General features: G+C 56.6%; 1 protein-coding gene across 3 annotated transcripts in view; it reads right to left on the bottom strand.

Annotated features, from left to right (window-relative positions):
• PFKFB4 (6-phosphofructo-2-kinase/fructose-2,6-biphosphatase 4) overlaps positions 1-14,467 on the bottom strand; it is a 30,625-nt gene that overhangs the window by 10,778 nt on the left and 5,380 nt on the right. For all 3 annotated transcript variants that reach the window (XM_006171003.2, XM_027769318.1, XM_006171002.3), the window contains 6 exons: positions 12,204-12,270; positions 9,459-9,533; positions 9,170-9,226; positions 8,550-8,671; positions 6,829-7,036; positions 5,167-5,313 (listed from right to left, as the gene is read on the bottom strand). In XM_006171003.2, the coding sequence (XP_006171065.1) occupies positions 5,167-5,313; positions 6,829-7,036; positions 8,550-8,671; positions 9,170-9,226; positions 9,459-9,533; positions 12,204-12,270 (676 nt within the window). The remainder of the gene's footprint in view (positions 1-5,166; positions 5,314-6,828; positions 7,037-8,549; positions 8,672-9,169; positions 9,227-9,458; positions 9,534-12,203; positions 12,271-14,467) is intronic.

Raw genomic sequence — 14,467 nt, 5'->3', positions numbered from 1 at the left:
TTTTTTTTCATTTTTTTTTTATTTGATCAGAGAGAGAGACACACACACACACACACACACACACACACACACACACACAGGGCGTGGGACATACATGGCAGTGAACTGAGTATTAGATTTAAGGAGAAAGTACGACGTTGAAACAAGGCTAGCCCAAGGCGGCTTAGGGGACAGAAGAAAAGAACAATGATGACCATGAAAGGGCAGTTAATAGGCCATGAAATTATAATGGCATCGAGATTTGAAAGCTAAACAAGGAAATGGACCAGGAACTGGGAAAATAAGCGATTTAATGTGAGAGGTGAAAAGCCCAGGCAGCCGCAGGCTTCTCTGCAAAACTATACCCTCAACCCGCATCCTGTCCTCGGAGGGGGGACAGCAACACCTGCAGCCGACGGCTGACAGCTGCCATCAGTGTGAGAAAAAACCTGGGGCAAGCCCCTCCGACAGCTCTCGCTGGCCACAAGGTGGGTGAAATGAGCTACAAAACAGGCTGCAGAAATTGCTTGCTTTTTTTCAGAGTGACAAGTAATTCTAATGAGAACAACGACAACAACAAAATTAAAACCGCGAATAGTAAGTTCTGCCCAATTACACTAATGAAAAACAGCAGCAGGCCAGCAGGTGGGGTGGTCAAGGTAGCCGGATCCCATAGGGCCCACTGCGCAATTCAAGGACTGGACCCAGTGGCTTAAAAAACGCGCAGGCTGGGACCAGCAGATGGTGCAATGGTTATATGGCTGAACTCTCACATGGCCAACCGCGGTTCAAGCCCTGGACCTGGAGGCTTGACATTCATGCCAGGTGTGTGTACGTGCATGCCCGAAATCGCAAGAGGAGAATTTGGGGAGTGATTCTTGCTTTCTGCCTGTCTGTCAAGTGAGCACGCGAGCCCTGTAATAAAAATTTCTAAAAAATACACACACAACAAGACAGGCAGACACACGTGCATGTGTGTGCGCACACACTCGAAATCCCGAGAACAGAGGAGACGGTGTGGCCATCCCCCCTGGTGGGGAGTTTTCTCACTTTGTCTCTTTTTAAAATTCATTTATTCTGTTTTTAATTTTTTGTTATAAGGTACATATGCTTGCCACAGACAGAGAGAGACAGGGAAAGTGAGAAATGATCCCCCAGAGGGGATGGTCATGCCGCGATCCCTTCTCCGTTCTCCTCTTGGGCTTTTAGGCATGCAAGCACATGGACCAGCATGGTCTTCAAGCCTCCGGGTCGGGGACTGGAACTGCGCAGTCAGCCATGTGAGATCTAGCCACCTTAGCCACACCACCAGCTGGCCCCCTCTCTCTTTCTGTCTGTCTGTCTCTGCCAAATGCAAGCACCCTCTAGCAAATTTTAAAAAAGGAAAAGAAAAGAAAAAAAGGGCACTACATAACCGGAAACAAGACTTTCCTAACAGTGAGGAGACAATCGCCGTTACTAGCTTTCATTGAGAATATTTTCATTGCTCCTGGATTCATTTGCATCCCACGGAAGAACTGAAGAACGTCCCTGAGGGCCAGGAGGTAGAGTGGTGGGGAAGGTCTGGATTCCCACACGGCCTCTATGGTTCGAATCTCGAAACACAAGGCATGGACCTAGTGTGAGCTCTGATTCAAACAATTATAAAGAAAATTCATGAGGCAGTCAGAGAAATCTGGAAACAGACTAGATAGTTCATGACTTTTATAAGGGTTTTTTTAAAAATTATTTTATTTTAACTTTATTTATTATTTACCAATTAGAGCAGAGAGAGAGAGAGAAGGAAAGTGAGAAAGGGAGCCACCAGGTCCAGGACTTGAACCACAGTTGCCCATGTGGGAGTCCAGGGCCTTTAACTACCATGCTACCTGCTGGCCCCCTACTCTTATAAGCTACTTTTTCTTTTTTCTTTTCTTTTTTTTTTTTTTTTGAGAGGTTTTTGGTATTGGGTGCGCGCACTCGCCAGAAAGACAGAGACAGAGAGACAGAAAACGAGAAATCACCCCCCCGGGGGAATGGCCACACCGCAGTCCATTCTTCTCTGCTCTCCTCTCGGGATCTTGGGCACGCATGCACACACGCCTGGTGTGAGTTTAAGCTACCAGATCCAGGACGTGAACCACAGTCGACTACATGGGAGTCCAGCAACATAGCCATTAAGCCAACAGCTCGTCCCCTCTTATAAAGTTTTTTTTTTTTTTTTGAGAGGTTTTCACTATAGGGCGCGTGCGCTCGCCAGACAGACAGAGAGAGACATAGAGACAGAAAGCGAGAAATCACCCCCCAGGGGGGATGGTCACGCCGCAATCCCTTCTCCTCCATTCTCCTCTCGGGATCTTGGGCACGCACGCACACGCGCCCAGTGTGAGTTTTAAGCCACCAGGTCTGGGACGTGAACCGCGGTCGACTACGTGGGAGACCAGCGACATAGCCATTACGCTAACTGCTGGTTCCCCACCTCTTATAAAGTTTTATAATGATGATAGTTAACAAAGAAAGACTCCTTCACTTACTCTTAAAGATCATACCGAGATGCAACATTATATGACTTGCTTCACTTTGTCATTTTTTTATTGCCAAAGGGCACGTGCACTTGGGGGAGGGAGAGAAAGCGCCCCCAGGGGCCTATGTGGGACATCTATTTTTTTAAAAGAATTATTTTATTTAACTTTATTTATTTAGTTAGTTTAATTTGACCAGAGAGGGCCAGAGCGAGAGACAGACAGAGAGAAAGTGAGAAAGCAAGCCACCAGGTCTGGGACTCGAACCATGGTCACCCATGTGGGAGTCCAGCATCCTTAACCACCAGGCCACCTACCGGCCCTGTGGGGTATCTATTAGACCATGTGGTAGCCCAGAGCCCAACCCTGGAGTCATCCTGGCCATGTCTCTCCTTTCCGCCCCACAGCTTCCGCTGCTTCTCCACCAAGGTCTCGAGCCCCAGACACTGGTCCGATTTCTGGCAGCGGGTAGACTTGCATGAAATGAGTCAATGAACAAACGTATCTTGCATCCACTGCTCCCACCGAGTTCCAGACAGCATCATCCCACATGTCACTGCCAGGGCCCACGGCCAGGGCGAACCCTCTTGTTCAAATCTGATTCTGTTACAGACTTGGGCTCAAGCCATGGAGGACTCGCTAGTTTCAGGCCAACAGTCCATTAGGAGTAACTAAACGGACCAGCAGATGGCACTATGGTTACGTCGCTAGACTCCCAGTAGTTGGCTCAGGCCAGGTGCGCGTGCATGCGCGTGTGTGTGTGTGTGTGTGTGCGTGTGCGTGTGCGTGTGTGTGCCCAAAATCCCAAAAGGAGAATGCAGGAGAAGGGATTGTGGCATGGCCATCACCCCTGGGAGGTGATAACTCACTTTCTATCTCTCTCTGTGTCTCTCTAGCAAGCACATGCACCCTATAACAAAAATCTCTCTGGAAGAAAAAAAAAAAGATCAGCTAGAAAGCCAGACCAAATAAAACCCCCCAAAAAACTAGAATCTGTTAGACCTCGTCCTGGAATTGGTACTGCGAGTGGTCTTGAGTGGCCAGGCCTTGGGGTGAAGGGAAGCCCAGAGAGGTGACCTCAGCACAGAGTCACCTTTTCCCTTGGGCTTTGGAAATTCAGAAGTGGCCGCTAAGAAAGAGACGCTGACGGACGGTGGGGTGGTGGTAAAACAGGGTGCTCTGTGAGGCTGACCTGCGAGGGGGGTCCAGGGTCATAGCAAGAGACCTTCCTGTGCGTGCCAGGGACACCGCGCTGTGGCCCGGGAGTCGCAGGGCTGGCAGCACCAGGACCCCGTGGGGCTGCATTAGGTCCACACTACAGAAAGAACTCCTAAAAGTCAGTAAGAGGAAGGCCAGCCTGTGTCCACATCCCACACGGCCGACTGTGAGGTTCGAGTCCCAGACCTGGTGGTTTGAAAAGCATCCTGGGTACGGGTGTGTGGGTGCCCCAAATCCTGAAGGAGGGACAGATGGGAGAGAAGGGACTGTGGCATGACTCTCCCCCATTGGGAGTGTTTTTTCCTCTTCTCTCTCTCTGGTGAGTATACCCTCTGGCAAAATTTATTTTTAATTTAAATTTATAAAAAGGCAGACAATCTAATAGAGGTTAGAGAGAGAGAGAGAGAGAGAGAGAAAAGACCTACAAAAGATACCTAAATGGGGCCCACAGGTGGTGTGGTGGTTAGGGGCGCTGGACTCCCACCTGGCCCACTGTGGTTCAAGTCCTGGACCTGGCAACTTGCTTTCTCACTTTCCCTCTCTCTCTCTGTCCTTCTCTGGTCAAATTTAAATAAATAAATAAATAAAGTTAAATAAAAATAACTCTTTAAAACATATTCTTAGGAAACAACAAAAAAAGATCCCTAAATGGCCAAGAAACAGTAAAAAAAAAAATCATAATTAAAACAATGTGGTCTGGGACCAGCAGTTGGCGCAATGGCTATGTCACTGGACTCTCATGTATTTGACCACGGTTTGAGTCCCAGACCCGGTGGCTTAAACTCACGCCAGGTGCATGTGCGTGCGTGCCCAAGATCCCGAGAGAAGAATAGAGGAGAAGGGATTGCGGTGTGGTCATCCCCCCTGGGGGGTGACTTCTCGCTTTCTGTCTCTCTGTCTCTCTGTCTCTCTCTGTCTTTCTGGTGAGTGCATGCACCCTATCACAAAAACCTCTCCAAAATAAAATAAAACAATGTGGTCCTGGTGTATGAACAGAAATAGAAACAATATGCAGAACTTAATATAAAAGAAAGTAAAATAGTTCAACAAGGGGGCTGGCAGGTGGGGTGGTGATTAGGGTACTGGACTCCCACATGGCCAGCTACGGTTTGAGTCCCGGACCAGGCAGCTTGCTTTCTCTTATCCTTCTCTCTCTCTCGCTCTCACTCTATCCCTCTCTGGTCAAATTTAAATAAATAAATGAATAAATAAAGTTGAATAAAATAATTCTTAAAAAAAAATAGTTCAACAGGAAAAGGACCGATGGACGGCTACAGCTCCAGGTGAATACGTTAACTGGGGAAGGCTCCTGTCAGTCGTTCGAGGTAAATTCGACTTGGTCTACAGCTAAATGCCCACGAGAAGGAGTGGAATAGAACAGTTAAGAAAGCGGAGAAGGCGGCCCCAACTTCAGTACCACAGCCCGGCGTGCAGCTGCGCCCAGGAGGATGGGCGGGGCGGGAGTTACCGCGTCAATCTCGTTGAGGACCTTCCACTGCTCATAGGGCACGCCCAGCGCCTCGGCCGTCTGGATGGTCCTCTTCATCTGGCTCGTCCAGACTTTCAGATCCTTGATGTTCTGGTCACTGATGAACTGCGCCAGGCTCCTGGAGAACTGAAACGCACCACAGACCTGCAGGTGCCAGCGACCCCCCAGGACCTTGCACCACGGCCAGAGGCCCAGGGCTCACGCGCAGCCTCAGAGAACAAAGGCTTGGTGGGAAACAAGAGGTAACACTGGGCCATCAGGTGGCGTAGGTTAAGGTGCTTTGACTCTCACGTGGTGGACCGTGGTTTGAGACCTGTACCTCGAGCGTTCTCTCTCTCAAGTGTAACCCTATACTAAATTAAAGCAATAATAAATAGAATTACATAAATAATTCTTTAAAATATCTTTTAAGAATTATTTTTTAAATTTTATTCATTGTCATTATTTTATTTATTTTTTTTTTGAAGTTGACCAGAGAGAGAGAGAGAGAGAAAGAAAAGGAAAGTGAGAAAGCAAGCTGCCAGGTTTAGGACTCGAACTGAGGACACCCAGTGAGAGTCCAGCCTCCTTAACCACCACGCCACCTGCCAGCCCCTCTTTAAAAGATGTGGGTTTTTTTTGTTTTTGCTTTTGTTTTTGTTTTTTTAAAAAAAGCTAATCTTGGGAACCAGCAGTTAGCGTAATGGCTATGTCGCTGGACTTGCACGTAGTCGACCGTGGTTCGCGTCCCGGACCCAGTGGCTTAAAACTCACGCCGGGTGCGTGTGCGTGCGTGCCCAAGATCCTGAGAGGAGAATGGAGGAGAAGGGATTGCGGCGTGACCATCCCCCGGGGGGGGGTGATTTCTCGCTTTCTGTCTCTATGTCTCTCTGTCTGGCGAGCACATGCGCCCTATAGCAAAAAGCCTCTCCAAAAAAAAAAAAAAAGCTAATCTTCCCAAAACACTCATGCCCACAAGTACTGCTCTTGAGTACCTCCCTCAGCCCTGACTGCAAATACAGGGTATCCATGGGGTCCCTGCCTCCCCGACACCTGTGCCCAAGCCACGTGGCCCTGCTGCCGAGGCCTCCGTCCATCTTGGACCGCAGCATCAGCTGCGCCGACGGGACCCAGGGCACTTCCAGGGTGGCGTGTTTTCCTTCGTGCATGTGTGTTTTAATTGTCAGAGAGTGTGTGAGCTTGCCGGGGAGAGACAGAGATAGAGACAGAGACAGGGGGAGGGGAAGGGAGAAAGCACCCCCAGTGGGGCGTGGCCACGCCACAATCCCTCCCCCTCCATTTCTCCTTCCCACCCGAATCCGAGGCACTCACACGTGCCGGCATGTTTTCCCAGCTACCAGGGTCAAGATCCGAACTGCAGCCAGCCAGTGAGCCCACGTGGGATCTGGCTCCCATCACCATAGGCTGCTGGGCCAGCCCAAGGTGGCATGCCTTTCTGAGGACAGGCTCGGCTGGTGACAGCTCATGAGTCACCACGAGGTGCAGCCACTTGCTTGGGGCTCGGTGACCGTTCCTACTACACACCACCCCCCTCGACTGCATGCCAGCTAGGACAGTGGGGACCAGCCCGGTGCACCCACACGCGCACACACCCCGCCACCTGGGGCGCCGACGCATGTGCGCGCCCCCCCACACACTGACCTCCCTGCCCCGGGGGGACAGTCCCGGGTCCCCGCCGATGCGGCCCTTGAGGTTGAGCTCGCTCTCCCCGTGCCGGCAGAGGTAGATGGAGCGGGGCGTGACGTGGATGTTCATGAGGTAGTACACGATGCGGCTCTGGATGTGGTCGGCCACGCGGTTCACCACGTAGCTGCGCCCCACGTCCATGATCTTGATGTAGGACAGGTCCCTTCCCAGAGAGAAGGCGAGGAGAGGCCTGAGTGGCCAGGCCCTCGGAGGGCGTGGGGGGCCCCAGCCACAGGGCCGTCAGCCGGAGCTGAGCAGCGTGAGGCAGAGCAGAGCAGAGCACAGCACGCGTGACACACAGACCCCACGAGCAGGCCCTTCCTCCACACCACGCCTCTCACCGCTGCTCGCGTGGCCGGGCCCCCCTGTCGGCCTCCGCACTCTCAAGGCCCTGTCTGTGGTTGAGCCGGGAGCTGGCTTCTGCAGGCACCCCGCTCCCCTCCTCCTGGCCGCGGTCCCTGAACATGGCCTTTCCCTGTCCAGATCACCCACCTGTGCCAAGCAGTGTCACCTCCCACCAGGCAGCCAGAGGATGGGGCAAGTGGCACCAGAGGGGATGTGGTGGCAGTGGCTGACAGACCCAGCGCAGCCACCTGCCCACCCGGCCCCGCAGCTACGGGCCGCAGACACGCTGGTCTGTGAGGTGAACCCGGCGGGTGGCCGGTGGGCTCTGGCTGGGGGCCCTCTGCATGTCCTGGCTTGGGTTCTCCCCACCTGGACCGTGACCCCAGGGCAGCACCGTGAGACGCCACCACTGACAGACACAGGAGCTGCTCTGGGCTAGTCCCCTCCTGCGGCCACCCTGGAACCAGGGACACTGAGGGAGGCACGACCTCCACAGAGAGGCCGGGGGGCGCCCCTCAGCTCCAGCCAGGGGGCTGCAAGCCCAGCTGCGGACTGGTGGTGCCAGCCCCGGGACAGCGCTCTCCTGGGCTCCTGCCACCGTAGGTGACCCGGCTCGCGTCTCCATCCGGGCTCTCCAGGGAACGCGTGTGTCATGCACTGACCACGTCTGCACAATACGATGGACACCGCCAGGCGCTGTCGTACCCGGCTCCACCGTCACCCGACCACTGTCGGCGAACTTGGCCAGCAGGGAGTTCGCCTCGGGCAGCCCTGACGGCTTTACGGGACGAGCCTGCCTCGGCTTCCAAGGTGCCTGCTCCCTTTCACTGCGGGCCGGAGGGCCCGCGCACACCGCCCTGCCCCGACGCCGGGCAGCAGCCTCACTGTGTGCCCTTCATGGGGCTGCCTGCCGACCCAGTGGAAGCAGCCTCGCCGAAGGCCCTCATGAACCGCAAGGCCCTCTCCTGCCAGATCTGCCGCCCCTGGAGAGGCTGGGCGCTGAGCACCATCATGGCCCGCAGCCCCTGGGCAGGGGCTGGGCCCACTCGCCCGTAACAGACTGCACAGCTAAAGAGGAGATGCGATGTCTTGTGCCCCAGAGGGCTCAGGCCTGCCCTCCTGTGGGGGTGCGGGGCACCCTGGACCAGAGCCCCATGTTCTTCCCACAGCAACAGGGCTCTGCACGTCGCCTCCGGCCACACTGTCTGCCCCAAGGAAAGAAGAAAATCCAGACCATCTCTGCTTCTTGGGGTGGTCCCCTAGCTGCCACCCTGGGGGCCACGGGGGGCAGCCGCGCATCTGGGCCGCCCCGGCAGGGCTCTCCGGCTCACCGGTCTAGGTCCTCGTCCAGCGACTCGTAGGAGCTCTGGTAGCACTCGATGCGCCTCAGGAAGTCCTCCGCGGCCTCGTCGCTGTCGCGGTTCACGTAGTCGGGGCTGCCCAGCTTCACTTGCTGCCAGAGTCGGCACAGGGCAGGGGCACATCAGGGCTGGGGCCGGGCAGGGCAGAGACCTGGGCAGGGGCGGGCGGGGGGCGGCCTACCAGGACTGAGGGCGGCAGGAAGCTGACCTGGGAGGGGCTGAGGGCCCCACCGAGTACCCCAGATCCAAGTACCTGCCTTCAGGGTGCCCGGGAGGCCAGATGCTTCTCCCAGCCCCACGACCTCCTTACCGCAGCCACACAGGGGGAAGCGAGGCTCTCGCCCCAGAGATAAACACCCCCCACCCCGGGCTGAAGCACCTCTTCCTGGTCCAGGGAACTGGGGGGCAGAAGGACCCACCACAGCCACAGCCCCCCACCTAAGTGGCCCTTGGGGGTCTAGGCCCGCCTGGCATTCGGGCTTCCACTGCCTCCCCACCCTAGGAGGCTCAGGAAGACCGAATTCGGGCCAGCCCAGGCCCAGCCCCACGGCCAGCTGCGTGGCTGCACCGGCAGCGTCAGGAGCACTCACCACGATGTTGGCCGTGATGACCTCGGGGTCCACGCAGACGGACTCCACAAAGAAGGTCTGCGGCGGGAGGCACGGCGCTCAGGACTTGGGCCCGGTGCCCCAGCACCAGGGCTCCCCTGCCACCCCCAGGCCAGGGCCCCTCTGGGGACCACGCCGAGGACCTCGGAGCTGGAGCAGGTGCCGCCTGGTCCTGGCTCTCCCACCGAGAACCCCGGCATGTGCAGGACGAGGGTGTGGCAGGGTCCCTGGGGCCTGGCCCAGCCAAGGGCAGGAGCGGAGGACGCCTCACCTTGTAGCCATTCTGTTCCCCAAAGTCAGAGATGGTCGCTCTCCGTTCTCGGGTGGTGTTGGTCGCATCGAACACCTGGGACAGAACTGGGATGACTCAGCCTCTGGCCTGGGGGTGGCCTGGGCTTTTCTCCAGGGCCAGCTACTGCCTGGGCCTCCACCTGGTGGGCTCCCCCAGATGCACAGGGCTGGGCCGTCTCCCTCCTCGGGGAGATACCCCAGGGAGCTGGAGGAGGGGGTGTCCGCGCTGTGGGGAGCAGCCCTAGCACAGAGGCATGCCTGAGGGCTCCGCCCATGGCAGGCACCCAGTGAGACAGCGAGGTGAGCCTGCCCTTAGTGCCACTCCGTGGAGGCCCCAGGAACGCCGAACAGGAGGGCGAAGAGAAGGGGGAGCAAGACCCAGGTGCGGACGCCCACCAGGGCATGGCCAGTGTGAGACCCGGACACTCAGAAATGGGGCCCAAGCATCTCTGAAGAGGGACAAAGGCGGGAGGAGGCGGGAGGACTGGCCCCAGGCCCCCAGCCTGGTCCAGGCCCTGGCACAGTCCAGGCCCCGGCCCGGCCCAGCCCCATCCCGCCAGGCACTGACTCCCGTGAGAGGCCTAGAAGTGCTGGGCCCTGCGCCTGCCCCTCCACTGCGGCCCACCCCAGCACCTCCCGGTGGCCTGTAGAGTGGATTTTTTCCTGATGGCCAGAGAGCAGGTGCGCTTGCCAGAGCCGGAGAAGCAGGAAGAGAGAAAGCACCTCCCACAGGGCGTGGCCATGCCACAATGCATTCTCCATTCCTCCACCCTTCTGGGATTCCAGGCACACGCACGCACGCCCCGCATGTTCTTCAAGCCACCAGGGCCAGGATTTGAACTCATGCAGCTGGCCACGTGGGATCTGGCTCCTTTATAACCACTAGGCTATGGGGCTGGCCCTACAGAGACATTTCTTTCAAAACAATACTGATCATTATCTTAAAAATTCATTTATTTATTTTTAAATGTATTTAACCACCACACCACTTAGCTGGCCCCAGAGTCTCTCTCTCTCTCTCTCTTTTTTTTTTAGAGATTTTTGCTATAGGGCACATGTGCTCGCCAGAGAGACAGGAAGCAAGAAATCACACACACACACACACACACCCCAGGGAAGGCTACACCACAGTCCTTTCTCCTCCATCCCCTCTCGGGATTTGGACCATGCATGCATATACTCCTGGCATGAGTTTTAAGCCGTCAGGTCCAGGACTGGAACAATGGTCACCTACGTGGGCGTCCAGCAATGTAACCATTACGCCATCTGCTGGTCCCCAGAGTCACTTTTTAAAAAGATCATCCAACCAGGGCTCACTACGTGCTCCAACGAAATGAAAACTTAAAAAAAAAAAAACAAAAAACAAAAAAACGGAGACTAAATCAAACTGATAAAAAGGATATTGCGTGGGTCAGCAACTGGCATGGAGGTTAAGGCACCAGATCCCACACGGCCAACTCTGGTTCAAGTCAGGAGGAGACTGGAGGAAACGGGGCTACAGCTTGGCCACTCCCTGCCTCGCTCCACCTCTGGTGAGTGCAGGTCCCCTGTAACAAATTTTTTAAAATAATTATAATAGGAGAATGGAGGAGAAGGAACTGTGGAGTAACCATCCGCTTGGAGGGGTGATTTCTGTCTCTGTCTCTCTCTCTCACTTGGGCAAGCACACATGCCCTACAGCAAAAATCTCTTATAAAAGAAAATTCCACCAGCTACTTATAAGATAATATCGAGGAAGTCACCCTCAGACCAAAAAAGATGAGATAAAACGGGGAAGAGATAAAATAAGTGACCAGGCCTGGCACGCAGCTGCCCGAGTTCTAGAAAAAGGAGCTGAGAGGCCCCGTCGCCAGTGGAGAGAGCGGAAGGCAGCAGAGGGCTCACCGAAGCAGTCACTCGGGACAGCTCGGGACAGCTGACACTGAGGACAAACAGAAGGGTCCCTAGGATCCAGCAAGATGGGCAGGAGGAAACCCCCCACTGGACACATCACCGGCAACCCCAAGCCTTCCCAGGAGGGGCAGGGGACTCCCCGGCGCCCTCCACAGGGGCACCTGCAGGAAGGGCAGCCAGGCAGAGTGGCAGCGGACCCCACAGCCAGACTGGAAGTCCTGATTCGACGGGCCAGGGTCGTGGCTGCCCACCATCCAGGAGGACTCCCAAAGGCCCTTCAGATCCGTAGTCTCACACAATGGACTTCCAAGCGGATAAACGGATAAACTAAAGGAGAGGACGCCCCTGGGGCCTGGAACCCCCGTGGCTAAGGCTGTGCTAAGGGCAACAACCCAGACTGGAGTCCCAGGAGGCAGGACCCAGAGGCAAAGAGAAAGAGGCCGTGGGCTGGGCCTGACTGCAGAGGGAGCCGCGGGCCTCCCCTCCATCAGAATGCCGGGCAAATTCCCTTCCCGGGACTCAGCTGGCTCCCGGGACAGGACGGCAGCAGGAACTTCTCCACCCAGGAGAAATCGTGTTTGCTAAAGACTGTGTCAAATGACACCCTGCTTCTGGGGCTGCCAAGGAGCCCAGTGTGCAGTGGGGACCAGCCAGGAGCCCAGAGGGAAGCCCACAGCCCAGACCCCCGCAGCTTCTCCTGCACAGTAGCTGCGGGCTTCCTCCCAAGGCCGGCACCCGGGGCGTCCAGGGGCACACCCCTTCCCCTCCAGGTGCCCAACCATGAACAAAAGGAGATAGCCAGTGCCAGCTGCCGCCCGGGCGTCACACTCACCGCCACGTGGCCCCCCTCCTCTGTAAGGAACTGCCGGACGTCGCGGAGGGCCGCCAGGGCACACTGCCTTCGGGAGAGAACACAGGGTCAGCCCCTACCAACCCGCTGCGGGCCGGCGGCAGGGGCACGGCCAAGGGCCCTTCCCTCAGCTCGAGGTTTCAGTCTAACTGCTGCGGAGGGCGGGAGGCCATCGTGCTTGGCCTGTCTTCAAAACACAGCTCTCCTGTCTCTTCCCTGTGCATCTCGCTGGATGCAGCGCACCGCCGTCTGGCTGGATCCGTGCCCCGATGACCAAAACAAGTACTTTTCAAGGCAGACAGTCCCGTGGGGGAGTGCCCAGGCGGCGGTGGGGAGAGGTGCCCCAGGGCAATGCCAGGCGGCCGTGCTGTCTTCTTGCCTGGAGGCAGAGCTCCACACGCCGCCCCTCCGAGAGGAGGCTCGGACCCCAGAGTCTGAAACCGCATCACGCTGACCACCGACCAGGCTTCAGAAGGCCTCGGACTTCCACATGTGGACGGACACGCGTCCGGATGTTTCTCAGTTCACCCCGTCTCCTCTAAGGCCTGTACACCGGTAATCTCCCTTCGTTTTTCTCTATGACTTGCACTGCTTTTCACCGTGACGCGTAAACTGACCACAGGGACACAGAGGGAGAGAGCAACCCCCAGTGGGACAGGCCACACCAGATCCCGTCTTCCTGCCGGGTTTCGGGCAGGTACATGAACGAGTGGAAAAGATCTAGTTTATTCTCACGTGAGAAGTGGGGCTGGCCCTGTGGCCACGTGGCCAAGGGAGCCGGAGCCCACATGACTGACCCTGGCAAATCCCAGCCCTGGCTTGGAAAACACGCCAGGGTGGTCCTAGACTCTGAATGTTCCCTGACACGGGACTGGGACGGTGGGCTGTTTTCAGTGGGAGGCGGGCTCAGATGGCAGCCTGGGCTCTGTGTGGTCGGAGTGGTGGAGTGAGACTCCTGTCCTCCCAGTGTCCCCATCTATAAAACGAGGGGTGGGGGGGGGCGACAGACGGCTGTACCCAGCACACAGTAGGCCCAAATATAAGCCCCTCCCTTTCGTCTGGCTTGGTATCACCAGAAGGTCCGGCCTCAGGTTTTACCCACAAGTCAGCCCGCAGCCCAGCCTGGGCAAAGGTGGGCAGGAGGGCCGAGCCCCATAGCGGGGCGCTGCTGCCCCCTGGTGGCCAAAGAAGGAATAAGCGGTCCCGTGCTCCAGTCCTGGTGGCAGCCCAGAGTCCTCCCGCCTGGCTTGCTCTGGGGATGTCTCTAGAGAGGGGTCACACGCTGCTCACTGCCTCGGCACGATGGCAGGCCCGCAGCAAGCCTTCGCCACCCTGGCCCAACAAGGGCTTTCTTGATCCCCAGTGGACACATTAAAGAGCAGCACAGCCTCGCTCCTCAGACCACCAGCTGAGCTCAGGCAAACGCAGTTCAAGTCGGACCAGGGTGGGGATGTCATACAAAACCCCCTTTTTAAAAAAAGTTTTGCTCTAAGGCATGTTTGCTCTCCAGAAACAGAGACATAGAAAGCACCCCCCAAGGGGGATGACCGCACCAAAGCCCCTCCTCCATCCTGCTCTCCGGTTTCTGGGCAGGCGCACGCACACACATGCACAGTGAGTTCGTGTTCTAGCCACTGGGTCCGGGTTTTGAACCACAGTCAGCCATGTGGGATCCAGTGCCTTAACCACCTGCCAGCCCCCAAAGTTCTCGCTCGGGAATAACAGAAGAGCTGTTACAACCACTCACCCAGCAGCGTCAAAGCCACTTCAAGGCCAAGCCAGGGCCTGTCTTGCACACACCAAGAACAAGCCAAGCACCTGGAAACACGCTGAGCACACAGCAGGGGCTTCTGGGGTGAACCAGGAAAAGCCCTGCCCTGCTCCATCTCTGAGGCCTGTACCCTTCCCCCTCGCCCCGTTTTACAGATGCGAAACTGAGGCTGAGGGGGGCTAGGAGTCTCCCCTCTCCAAAGGCGGCCACTCCAGGAAAGGCTTGAGGTTAAGCACGTGTGACCTCCACACCATGGGCCTGCCCTGCCCTGCCCTGCTCGCCTCTCTCACCGCCCCGGGCTCCATCTTCTGCCTCCACGGGGTCCTTTCCTAGGGCTCCTTAACCCAGGACAGGGATGGGCCAGCTGCTAGGAGGCCACATATCATCCTTTGTCCCCAAACCCATCACATCCCAACCCACCATGCCCCGAGAGGTGGAGGGGCTGGCCTGCAGGCCGGGGCATGGCAGGGCGGGT

This window comes from Tupaia chinensis, unplaced genomic scaffold (assembly GCF_000334495.1).
Source record: "Tupaia chinensis unplaced genomic scaffold, TupChi_1.0 Scaffold149184_1, whole genome shotgun sequence".
NCBI lineage: Eukaryota > Metazoa > Chordata > Mammalia > Scandentia > Tupaiidae > Tupaia > Tupaia belangeri.
Note: the sequence above shows the minus strand (reverse complement) of the source record. Positions and strands in the feature narration are given on the sequence as shown.